At 35.2% G+C, this 13,010-nt stretch overlaps 1 protein-coding gene across 2 annotated transcripts in view; it reads right to left on the bottom strand.

Annotated features, from left to right (window-relative positions):
* Window positions 1–1,330, bottom strand: part of mol (dual oxidase maturation factor 1 mol) — a 94,223-nt gene extending 92,893 nt beyond the window's left edge. For both annotated transcript variants that reach the window (XM_089086553.1, XM_089086544.1), the window contains exon 1: window positions 1,159–1,330. In XM_089086553.1, the coding sequence (XP_088942679.1) occupies window positions 1,159–1,222 (64 nt within the window). In that variant the 5' untranslated portion in view covers window positions 1,223–1,330. The remainder of the gene's footprint in view (window positions 1–1,158) is intronic.
* Between the last annotated feature and the right edge of the window lie 11,680 nt (window positions 1,331–13,010).

Genomic DNA, 13,010 nt, shown 5'->3' with positions numbered 1-13,010 from the left:
CGACATTAAAACTTAAAACGAACAGAAACTATTCTGTATATGAAAGGGGCTGTCTCTTCCTCAACGCCCCGCTCTTTACGCTAAATTTTGACTCTGTCTCACAACTTTATTTTTTAAAACGATAAACAAACTTTAGCGTAAAGAGCGAGGCGTTGAGGAAGGGACAACCCCTTTCATATACGAAATAATATCTGTTCGTTTTAAGTTTTAATGTCGCTCCTTACTTTAAGTTAAAAAAAAACTTTTTTTTTATATTTAATCAATTTAAAGCTGATCTACGCATACAGCTGCTGAATATGTTTGAAAAATATTGATTATTTTCGTTTTTGTTTAATTTCTCTTTCGATGTATTTAGAATAATTTTTTTTATATATTCAATTGATTGAATACAATATATTGTGATCGTGTCACAGTTATTTTAATTGTGTTAACCAGCACATCTTCACACACGTTTGGTGGACTACTATTTGTTTGGAATAAAATAATTAGCTCTCGTCTAGTTACTCCACTGAGAAAGCAGGTAAAAAAAATGTATTTCAGGGGAAGGGGGGCCCAAAATTTGAGGAGTGGACAAAACTCTTGATAACCGCGAAAAACACTATATTATGGTAAATATGGGATGAGAAAACAATAGTCTCCTCCGTCTTTCAATCTGATTGGAGGTGACTGAGCCACAGCCTATAGTCAATTAATGCTTGGTTTTAATCTATTCTAAATTAATTTATGTCTCGTTCTATTCATACGTTCTCTCGACAATACTGATTATTTGCGCGCTCAAATTGGATTTACATCAGCAGTAGAAACGTTCAATTTATAGACAAAAAGACATTTTTTCACAACATTGCCAAATAACATTTATTCTATCGATATTATGACAAAAGAGAAACCCATTTAACTCCAGTTGGTTGCCCTTTTTGGCTCATATGATTTTTTCTCCAAGTGTCTATTTCTAAAATAGAGTGAAACGTAGTTATTCATTTTTGAAGTGTTTTAATTTTATACAGTGACAGTAAGTGTTTATCGAATCGTTTACATTTAAAAAAGGATGAAAATTTCTAAAACTATTTACTTGGTCTCAACATTGTTTTTTGGCTGTCCTTGATTTTGAAAATAAAAAGCAGTACCAGTAATTCTCAAATGTAGCTTTGGGATTCTTACCTCTTTTCTGACACCGGGAAATATGAGCAGGAAAGCTGAGAACAGGGTCAGAACTACAATGCATATCATAAGGATGGAAGTGTCCCAAAGCACCGGAGTCCTATTGCTAACACTGTACAAAGTGGGGCCACCATCGTGACGAAATGCATCGAACCAACCACGCATGCTTAATTGAAAGCTAAAAGATAAATACAGATTTAATAGTGAAAGCTGGTTAAATTAAATCACATATCTGAGTATACAAATGAATAAATTACTCTTAATAAAAAAGCGATGTTTCTCCTTCGTTTATTTTCCCTGTTTTTTTCTTTTCCTAGTGTTTCTCCTTTTTTTGCTTTTCCCTTATTTATCGTTATTATTATTATAATATATATATATATATATATATATATATATATATATATATATATATATATATATATATATATTTTTTTTTTTTTTTTTTTTTTTTTACTGTATGCTAGTGTTTATTCTCTTTAATCTTTATTGCATACATATTGTTTGATTTAGGGTAATATTTATGGTTCTTTTAGTGCTTTATTATTGTGTTATATGGCCCACAACAAGCCAAGCTTCTTGGGCCAAATAATTTTTCTTTACGTTTGTAATAGTGTTTTAGTATTAATAAAATGATTGATTGATGATTGATGTCCTTCAAGCAGACTCTTGCTGAAATTACAAAGGATGCATATTTTTCAATAGTAAAAGAAAACTAACAGTAAAATATTTTTTTTTAGAATGAAACTTACCAATGAAATTGAATAAAGAGTGGGGAGAAATTTAAGATCCATTTTTTAAGACACATCTTAAAAAATATCAGATTGTTCCTATCTCTGATCCCGATAAATCATCCTACTACTATACACAGGCATCTTACGAATGCGAGTCTGAGGGTCTTGAAGAATCGCAGACCACCCATCGCTGTTTACTAGGATATATAAAGGAGGACTACCATCGTGACGATATTAATAAAACAAATTACTTATACTTAAATAAAATCTAAGGGGTTACCCACTTTCAAAATCTTACACACCTTGTCCTGTTGGCATTCGCCACACGTGACGGAATTTTACTAAAAGTAAAAGAAATATGTGAGGCATGGTTTTAAGTGCAACATGCATGACTCTAAGAGGTAGAGCATGGTGGGGCAAGTGGCATTCATAGATGCACAAAGGTGGCAGGGAGTGGCGACGCCTCAGTTGAAAAAAACAAGAAAATTAAAATATTCCACAATTATGAAGGAGAAGTCAGTGGTATATTGGATAAAGTAGACCACATAGAGGACAATTTCAAGAGATCAGCTTCAAATACTACCCATTTAGCAAAACAACTAAAGAAAAAAAAAAGTTTAAACATGTTGAGACGTGTAAAGCCTAATTCTCACAGAGCGCGAATATTGCTTCGCAAAGCGAAAATTGCGTCACCGAGCCACAAAAGGCCTTTCAAAGCGAAAAAATCCCTTCGCAGCGCTTCAACTTGAAGTTGAAAAAAATCGTGTAGCTAGGCGAAATTATTAAGAAAGACAAAATAAAAATGGATGTGAAAAAGTTAATAACAAGTGTTATACATGAAAGGCAAGAAATATAAAGACCTGGTATAAAGAAAATGCTTGAAAGGAAGTGGTAAACACACAGAAGGAATCAGGTAAAAATGTTTTTTTTGTATTTGTCGACTCTTTGAAATGAATGGCCTAGCTCCCAAGCCCTCTTCCTCAAGATAAATCCCTACCTGTTTCATTATTATAATGTTTATTCAGCTTATTCAAGTTGACAAATGATGTCAACTTGATTGGTTGAATTAGGCTAGTGTACTGCTTTGAAGTAGATCACCCCCCTTTTTTCTTTATTATAATATTTAGCTTATGTTTAGGTCAGCTTCTACAGACTTAGCTTTTGAAATGAATAGCCTAGCTCCCAAGCCCTGTTCCCCAAGACCAATTCCCCCCTTGTTGTCATTATTATAATGTTTATATTTAGTCAGTTTATTCAAAGTTTACCGAATAAATAATATCAGCTTGTTTGGTTGAATTAGCCTACTGCTTTGAAGTAGATCAGCCGCAGAATAGGTCTCTCACCCACAGTTTTTTTCTTTTTTCGTTTGATTTCAAGAGCAAGTACAGTAAGGGCACAAGCAGAAGCACGGGCACAAGCAGAAGTAAGGACACAAGATCTGACCAATATATCTGGTGAAAAGACCCGGAACGGGATTAAAACTAGCCAACTAGGTGAGTTTGATCAATGCAACGTTAAAGAAAGTGCCCCAAACGACACCAACAGTAGAGCGACTTAACCCGGTAACGTCTGTAGAATACGATTCAGCTGTTCAAAATTTACTCAAATTGTCAGGTCATGCTTTGTCTTCTTGAATTTAAGATAAAGCAATATTAATGGCAGTAAAACATAATAAATATTATCAAGGGCTAACTTAGAGCTCTAGGACGAGATTCATTCCATTAAGCGATCTGATTATGCAGGAAATCGTTTGAGGGAACAACTAGAAACGTAGACTAGCCTATCTATTCTTTGTTTTTTCGAAGAGGAAACCATTGTTTTTCGGCTAATTATTTAGCTGCATTGATTATGTGTTTAATAAGGGTTTAATTGCTTCAATGAGTTTATTAGCAGATGTTTTAGTTAGGATTCAATATTAAACTAGACTCACATAGCACTGCAAGAATTAAAACAACAACTTCAAAATAGAGAAAAACTGTTCAGTCTTTCAATTTGGCTGTTTAAATGGAAGACAGTAGGCCTATATTGCTTTTTTGGGGAACAAAAATTCGGTAATAGTAGCTCCAATTCACCACTTTTTAATCAACCTAATGAATATTTGCCTTCTGTTCGTTGCTAGCGCATAACATTTATTTAAACAGTATAAAATTTAATCTAGTATCTCTTTCCAAGGGACGGAAATTACTTCAAGTGATATGACATTTTCCATTTAGCTGTAAATCATAAAGTTTGTATTTGAATTAGAAAATTTCTCAGAATTGCAACTAATTTAATAATCAATAATGGACTTTCCACGCTGTAAAAGGTAAATGAACTACCAAATTATTAAATTCTTTTGGGTCGTAAAAATAAGTTACAAAATAAGTAAAACGCCAAATTAAAACGAGCTTTAGAAAAAAAGGCAACGTTTGGACAATTCATTTTATAAGAAGCAAAAAACAAAATCAACTAAGCTACTAATAATATTTTTGACCCCTTGGAAAAAGTCAAAATTTGCATAATTTACCATAAATATGGACATTCTCCTTATTTTATTTAAAAATGGTTTCTCTTAATCATTATTTGTGGGGTAAATAGAAAAGAATAAATAAATTATTTTGAATTGAAATATTTTCAAAATTATTTTGAAATGTGGGCCGGGGCATTATACGGGATGTTTATTCTTTTATTACGATGCTTCGGCAATTTCAAAAGACTTTTAGAAAGTTCAGAAAGGGACATGTCAAAATGCACAGATGGAAAGGAGGAAGTGCGAAGTTTTTGAGACACGTATAGCCTACTGTTAAGACAGTGTTTGAAACTAATGCAAAAAGATATTCTAGCAAAACGTAGTACATACACTATTAAAGATGACACCACTAGACCAAGGTTTGCACCCCCAAAGGTTCGTAATGAGCATTTTCAAAAACGTTATTTGTGCAAAATAGCGTTAGACCCTAGAAAAAATAAACAACAAATTTCAAATTGATCTACACTACCATGCGGTATAATAATCCCTTAATTTTTCTTGATATAGGCGACCAAGATGTTTCTAAAAAAGTATATGCTTCAAACACATATTACTAACCTGAAGTCTAAAATAGTATTTTGAAAATGTGACCTATGGAATTTTTTAAGGTACATCTCGCTTTTGACATTAATTTAACAAAAGAATTTCATAATATGCGGCAATTTTTTCCAAGAAAAAACTGAAAAACGAGCATTAACTTTTGTTTTAAAAAGGACGTTTAAACTTCAAAGTCCTTTATTTCAAACGGTAACACCTAACATTATTTTTTTAATTAGGGTCATTATTTAGGGCTACTTAAAATATATAATTTCAGAAAAACAGGGCAAAATGTTTCAAAAACTCTCTAATGTCAGAGAAATAGAGTTTCACATTATCTTCGGGGACCTCTTAGTTATAGTGTATAAGAATATTAGAATAGACGACGGACCAACTAATTATAATGTTTTTTCAGTGATCTTTGATAATTTCAGAAAAACAAGGCAAAATGTTTCAAAAACTCTCTAATGTCAGAGAAATAGAGTTTCACATTATTTTCGGGGACCTCTTAATTATACAGTATAAGAATATTAGAATAGACGACGGACCAACTAATTATAATGTTTTTCTGTGTTCTTTGACATAACAAAGCCGACTACACTAAATGAATTGATTTTTTTATAATTGCATAACGTTAGGTCTCCAAAATATCAGCTCCTGGATAGCCAACACCGTCACAACAGGTGACAAAATTGCAAGGATAGTGAAAATACGACAAATTTAAAAGCAAAGTGAAGGGGTGGTCACAGACTATTTAGACTCAGACTATGTTAAGTGCCTAGCAATTATCATAATGGTTGCAGCGGTTGCTGCAACCTAGTAAACAGCGAACCGCAGCCCATAGTGACCGAAAGTTAAAAAACGCGTTTTGACAAAAGCTACCTAGTGAAAAAAAATTTCATGTTAGACTGATTCAGGAATGTTAACTATTATTTCGGTTTCTCTTAAAAATAAAAGTGTATTGCAAAAAGAAATTTATGGTGATTTCACAAAAAGCCTGAACCTCCTCAAAAATGGCTTCAGAGCAAAATGAAAATTGTACCGTTGCAATCAGCATGGTTGAAAACGTTGAAAAGTGAAATTGCAGTCCCCCTCATTGAACGACAAGGAAAATCACTTTTTTGCATCTGTCTCCCGCTGATCTGTCTCCTGTTTTTCTTCTTTTTTTCTAGCAGGGGTAGGGGGTGATCAAAACATCATAGAGAGGTGTGTAATAGCTCATTCGAACGGAAACTGAATTTGTTAGTGCCCTTTTTAAGTGACCAAAATATTGGAGGGCAACTAGCCGCCCTCACCTCCCTAAAGGCCCCCTCCCCCAAAGTCATCCAATCACAATTTTGAGATAGCCATTTTGTTCAACAAAGCTCAAAGGTCAAAATCTTTGGTTTTGGTGATGATATGATCCTCCATAGTCCCTGGGGAAAGGGCTGCACACTGTATCGGTATCAGGCGTATTTATATCACGCGTATCGGTATGAGCGTATTGTTATTGGGCGTTATTGGTATTGGAGGTATCTAGACAGATTTTTAATAGCTCACATAAAAGATATTTCTGATATCTACATCCAGTGGCGTAATTTTGTCATAATCCTGGGGGAGGGCGAGGGGTGCAAAGGTGGAGCTGATTTTTTCTAATCTGGTGAAAATGATACTGAAAACGGAATAATGATCAGTATGTGATCAAAGAGGTAAGGATAATTTTGAGAAACTGATCAACGTCTTTGAGTGCTTTAATGATTCAGGTTCGTCATAGTTTTGACAAGATTTTTTGCAGAGACTAAACTTCTGATGGGGGGCATGGACGCCCATAAGCTGAATTTTAGGGGGGGGTACCTCCTCTAATCGGCACTTCCCAGGCTGTATAATAAAAATCACAAAACAAGAATATCATAGGCAGTGCGGTAGCGCTGCCTAAGTAAAGAGCGATATGGGCACAATGTATTATTTGTTTATTTTTTAGTTTTTTTACCAGGGCACTTCTTATAGAAAGAAACGTCGTAGAAACTTTAAAAAGAGCTCATTCGATTGGAAATTTAGAGGGCTAGTGCTCTTTTTGATAGTCAAAAGTGATTGGAGGGCAACCAGCGCCAATCCCCCACGCCAATTATTTCCGCAAACAAAATTTTCAGACAACCATTTTGCGCAGCGTAGTTTAAAAGACTACGCCCAACCCTCAGGGAAAGGGCTGTAAGTTATGCCCTGGGGGGATATAAGGTTTTTATAAAAAGGGTAGTCGTATAAACCTCGGAGGGGGCTCATTGGATTGGTAATAAGGAGTTCTAGTGGCCTTTTTAATTGTCAAAAGTAATTTGAGGTCATCCAGCCCCCCTATTCCAATCATTTCTCCAAACCCATCAAATCAAAATTTATAGATAGACATTTTGTTTAGCGTAGTTTAAAGCTCCAGAAATAATGTGTTTGAGGATGGAATCCTCTCCACAGGGCCGTATCCAGGATTTTTGTTCAGGGGGGTTTTACTAATTTTTGACTTTTTTTTTGGGGGGGGGGTTACTAATTTTTTACTTTTTTTTGGGGGGGGGGTTTACTAGTTTTTGACTCAGTTTTCGACTAATTTTACTGATTTTTACCTAGGTTTTACTAATTTTCGACTTATTTTCGAGTCGGTCAAAAATTTCGGGGGGGGGGGCTCAAACCGGGTAAACCCCCCCTGGATACGGCCTTGCCTCTCCATAGTCCTCAGGGCAAGGGTTTTAAGTTACGCCCTGGGGCATATATGGTTCTTATAGAAAGGGTGGTCGTATAAACTTCGGAGAGGGCTCATTAGACCGGTAATCAGAAGTTATAGTGCTCTTTATAAGAGTCAAAGTGACCAGAAAACAGATATCCTCCCCCCCCACACACACACACAAACACACGTTGTAATTTTCCGAAAAGCATCTGATAGAAATTTTAAGATGGTCATTTGTTGTCGTAGAAACTTCGAAAATGGATCATTCGGTTTTAAATTGAATGGGCGAGTGCCCTCTTTAACAGTCAAAGGTGATTGGAGGGCAATCAGCCCCCCACCCTCCCCACACCCATCATTTCTCAAAACACTTCCAATAAAAATTTTGAGATAGTTATTTTGTGTCAGTTATGCCCCGAGGGAATATAAGGTTCTTATGGAAATTGGGGTGGTATAAACTTCGAAAGGGCTATTTGAATTTGAAATCGGAAGTTTAAATGCCCCTTTAAGAGTCAAATTTAACGGAGTGCAGCTATAACCCTCCAGGTCATTTTCACCTAATGCATCCGAAAGAAAATTTGAGATAACGATTTGCTAAAAAAAAAAATAGTCCAAAGATCACATAGCAAAGCCTTTGGGGTTAACACGTACCCCCAGAGTCTGGAGGTAAGGGCTGTAAGTTGTGCCCCCGGGGCATGTAATGATTTTATAGAAGGGGTGGTCTTTTGAACTTTAGAGGAGGCTCATTTGATTGGTAATATGTAGTTCTGGTTCTATTTTAAGAGTCAAACGTGATGGAGGGAAAATAGCCCCCCACCCTGACATCCTCTTTCCCCCAAACATATTCAATCGAAATTGCGAGACAGCCATTGCAAGACAACAATGTCTGCAGAAATCAAATATAAGGAATATTTAGGCAGACGTTGAACTAAATCAAAACAAACTATGAGCATGGGGACTTCTCATGGGGACTTAGATATAAGCAATATCTCAAGTACAGCTTATATCGTTAAGATGGACCTTAAGAGTTAGTTTTGGGGGATTCTGAACTAGCCAGAAGGCACTATGTGTATACTTTTAATACTACCGCTACATTTACTGTAACCAATGACGCTAAGAGCATTAAGGTGAAACTTCTAGGAAGCGTTTAGGGGGAGTTTCAATTAAACGAAAAAACTGTATGCATGCAGGTTTTCAAAGGGGCATATAAGCAATATGACAGGCAGCACAGCTTTATAATAGCTAGAAATATCATTAAAACATTTAAAGGGGCTTTTCGAAACAAAAATAAAAGTTCTAGTGTCCTTTTTAAGAATAAAAAGAGATTGGGGACAATCAGTTCGTCTCTCAAGGCGATTCATTTTCCAAACACATCCAGTCAAAATTTTTAGACAACTATTTTGCTCAGCATACTAGAACAGTTCAGAAACTGTGTCTTTAGTAACTATGACTGTGTCTTATTGGGCACCGCCCCCCAATTATGCAATTGGTCCATTATGCTACAAAAATAAATGCTACTTTACAACTAAATCAAAAGGCATTGTGTTTACGGTTGCCAATAGGACACTCCATCAATATATCTAGAGCGAATGAGGGTATTAAGTTGCAGTTTTCGGGGCTACTACTATTACTAGTTTACTACTTCTCTTACAATTTAAATAAATAAGTAGTGTAAGTGTATCCAGGTCGTCAAAGAGAAAAGATCTTTTGGGAATGATATTAAATTTTATTTTTCAGGTCAACTTGAGGTGGTATAAAATTAAATTAAAAAGTACTATTTGTGTCAGGATTAAAAATTGTTTAAAAAGTTTATCCCAACATACAAATAGCAAGCCAAACTATGAATCCTTATATATATATACATAAAAAAAAAACTGGAAAGAAATAAAAAAAAATTCATGAAAAAGACAATGCCAATAAAAAATGAGCAGAAATTAATTTAAAAAAGCTTTTTCCACAAAATAAGTTTTTCAAGGAAAAATAAAGAGCTCCACTGAGCCAAAAGTGGGCAGAAACAAAGTCAAGTAATCTTCAAAGCGTAAAACTACCATAAATCGCTGTCAATAAATAAATAAAACTCATACGTTTTAAATGTTTTCACTATATTTATTTAAATAAATAAAAAAATTAAGACTTTAAGGAATAAATATCAGTATATTTATATTAAAATTACAATCCACGGTCACTTTTTTTTCAGTAAAGCCTAAATCATGTTCTGGTCTTGAGAAGGCATGGGGGTTGTCAGCCCTACTTATGTTGATTTTTGCTCGTTTTGAGTTTGACTTGGCTATTTATTCTAATTTCTGTTCTTATTGAGTTTCATTTATTTACTGATAGTGATGTGTGGTAGTTTTGCGCTTTGAAAGATTATTTGACTTTATTTCTGCCCTTTTTTGGCTTAATGGAGCTCTTTACTTTTCTTTGACAAACTTTTTTTGTGGAAAAACTTTTTTAAATTAACGCAAATATAAGACAGCGTCATTCAGCCAAAGAAGGGTTTGAACCCCTTCCCCCCCCCTATGGGTGCCCATGCTGGGGGGGGGGGGCAGAAGGAAGTCGGGGGGGGGGACAAACTTTGATCTGCAGGAGACAGTTGCTCCCCCCCAGCCCTGAACCATAACAAATTACACTCCTTTCTACGTCCTTCCTATAAATTCCACCATCAGCAAGTGCCAAATGGCACAAAAAACGGCACTTTTGGTGTCATGTCTAAAGTGGAAAAGCTGAGGCTAGTGGGCTACCAGTACTTTTTAGAGCGATGATTAATGGCTCATTTGAAAGCTATATTTCATATCTACGTGATGTTTATCAATTCTACCATCCGTAAGTGTGATATAGCACTAAAACAACACTTTTGATATCACTTCTTAAGTAGAAAAGCTTGGAAGTCTAAAACGATATCATCATTGTAATAATTATGGTCCAAAACCCTTAACCGATGGTTTTCAAGAACACCTCCCGTATGTTCCTCCTCTAAGCTCCCTTAATAAGCTACGCAATTAAGGTACAAGCAGTAATATATCAAATTAGATTATTAGAGGTTTGATTCTGTTGGTAAAGCATTCGAGTTCGAATTAGTGTGGGTTGCGTTCGACTCCTGCTTGTTTTTTTTTTTTTTTTTGTCAATCATGGTTTTCTCTCTTCTATACAATTATTTTCAGATAATATCACTGTTTTTGCAAATGCGATTCACTCTTTTTTGACGCGTATCCCAGGAAGGTATTTCGTCAAGAATTTCGATTCAAAAGGAAATTGAGGTCATCCAGTCCATGGTTTGCAACGACATTTTGAGTAGATCACTAAATCCTTACCCCAACAAGTGGCATAATTTTGTCAAAATCATGTGGGGGCGGGGTCAAAGTTGGAGACAATTTTCCCAAATCAAGTGAAAATGACAGAGAAAACTGAAAAACAATCCGTATAGTAATAAAAAAGGTAAAGCTGTACTAATGAAAAATGACCTGTCTCAGTGGATGCTTGAATTATGCAGGCTTATTTTAGTTTTGACAACATTTTTGGAGAAACTAAATTTAAGCTGGGGGGTTGGGGGTAAACTGAGGTCGAAGGAAAAACTGAGGTCTGGGAGGGGGAGTTGCCTCCTCTGCCTCATAGTAAATTACGCCCGTGGCCCCCACCCCCTAGCACTTAGTGGTTGGAGAAGTGTAGGCATGTGATTCTGGAACCACTCAAAGTTGTATAATAAAAGAAAGATTACTTATTGTTTTACTTGCTTATTCAAATTACTTACTTGACAATTCCACCGTAATATTCTCTCCGTACATAAGATTAAGCATCCAAAGAGGAAGAAAGACAAATGAAAATAGTTCACCAGGAGATTCAGATAATTGTTCCCAAAATTTTTGAAGTGAAAACAAACATAATTAAGTAGTGGGGGATTCCAGGCTCCATGACATGCCCTCCCAGGATTCCCATGACAAGACCTAGTTCCATGGCACAGATGGCAAGATTCCCATGATATGCCCTGTTTCCATGACATAGGTGACAAGATTCCTGTGACATGCCCTGTTTTAAAGACATGTCTTGCTTCAAGCGCAAAGGTGTAATCTATTTCTAGAAATTATTGTTTCCAATGCAAATTTGTAATTACAGAAATTCTGAAAATAAGTTCTATGCATGCGAAGTACTCCTCAAACTATGTATTCGCATTCTTTTTTTTGAAGCGTCCTAATTATTTTAAGTTACTGCTTTCAAGGAAAATGGGTAATTAGAGAAATTCTGAAAATACATCGTTTTTTGGACGAGACTATGCAAATGGGAAAAACAAAACGTTTAAAAACCTGACATAGGATAAATTATAAACAAAAAACATGCGTAAATTAAAGAAATGTATGCGCACTAGCAGACAATTCCAGAGGGGGGGGGATGTTATGCCTTTCTTAGGAAAATGGTCCATAATTGCAAAACTTAGCCTTAAATGGCTCAAACAGTGCATAGATTCTTCATTTTTAGTCATATTGCAAGGGTAATTAAGGAATATTTAATATAATTTTCTATTTTTGTTTTTTCAGGAGAATGGTCCATTATTGCAAAATTTAGCCTGAACTAGCTGAAAGATTGCATAAATTCTTCATTTTTAGTCATATTCTACGGTTAATTAAGGAACATTAATATGTTTTTCTATTTTTGTGTGTGTTCTTAGAGAAATGGCCCCGCTTTAAAAAACAAATGTTAGGTTTGGTTCACAATTGATTGCTTATTCCAATGAAACTTCCATTTACTTTTGTAGAGTCCTTGGTGCGTGCTGATTTTTGTTCGTGAAACTTGTTGTATGTGGATTTTTTCTCTCCGTGAAACTTGTTCATTGATTTTTTCTCCTCATTGAAACTGATTTTGTTCATGAAATTTATTAAGTACTGATTTTTGTTCGTGAAACTTTTTGAGTGCTGATTTTTGTTTGTCAAACTTGTTTATTGATTTTTCTTATCATGAAACTGATTTTATTCAAGAATTCATTGCATGCTTATTATTGTTCGTAAAACATGCTGCATGTTGATTTTTCTTGATTAAACTAGATGTTTGTTGTTTTTTCTGTTCGTGAAACTTGTACAATGATTTTCTATCTCGTGATAATGATTTTGTTCAAGGAAATCGTTGCGTGCCGATTTTTATTCCTGGAACTTGTTGCATATTTATTTTTCAATTTATGAAACTTGTACGTTGATATTTTTTCCTCACGAAACTGATTTTGTTCATGGAAGATGTTGCGTGATGATTTATGCTCGTGGAACTTTTGAGTGCTGATTTTTGCTCGTGATACCTGTTACAAGTTGATTTTCCTCATCGTGAAAGCTTTACTTTGAGAAAAGAATCCAAGGAGGAGTTGAATGTTGGCTTTAGGTATCCGGGGGTAGGTTAGATGGTCCAATAT

Source organism: Artemia sp. Qi Xiang Cuo, chromosome 1 (assembly GCF_049724085.1).
Source record: "Artemia sp. Qi Xiang Cuo chromosome 1, ASM4972408v1, whole genome shotgun sequence".
Classification (NCBI taxonomy): domain Eukaryota; kingdom Metazoa; phylum Arthropoda; class Branchiopoda; order Anostraca; family Artemiidae; genus Artemia; species Artemia sp. Qi Xiang Cuo.
Note: the sequence above shows the minus strand (reverse complement) of the source record. Positions and strands in the feature narration are given on the sequence as shown.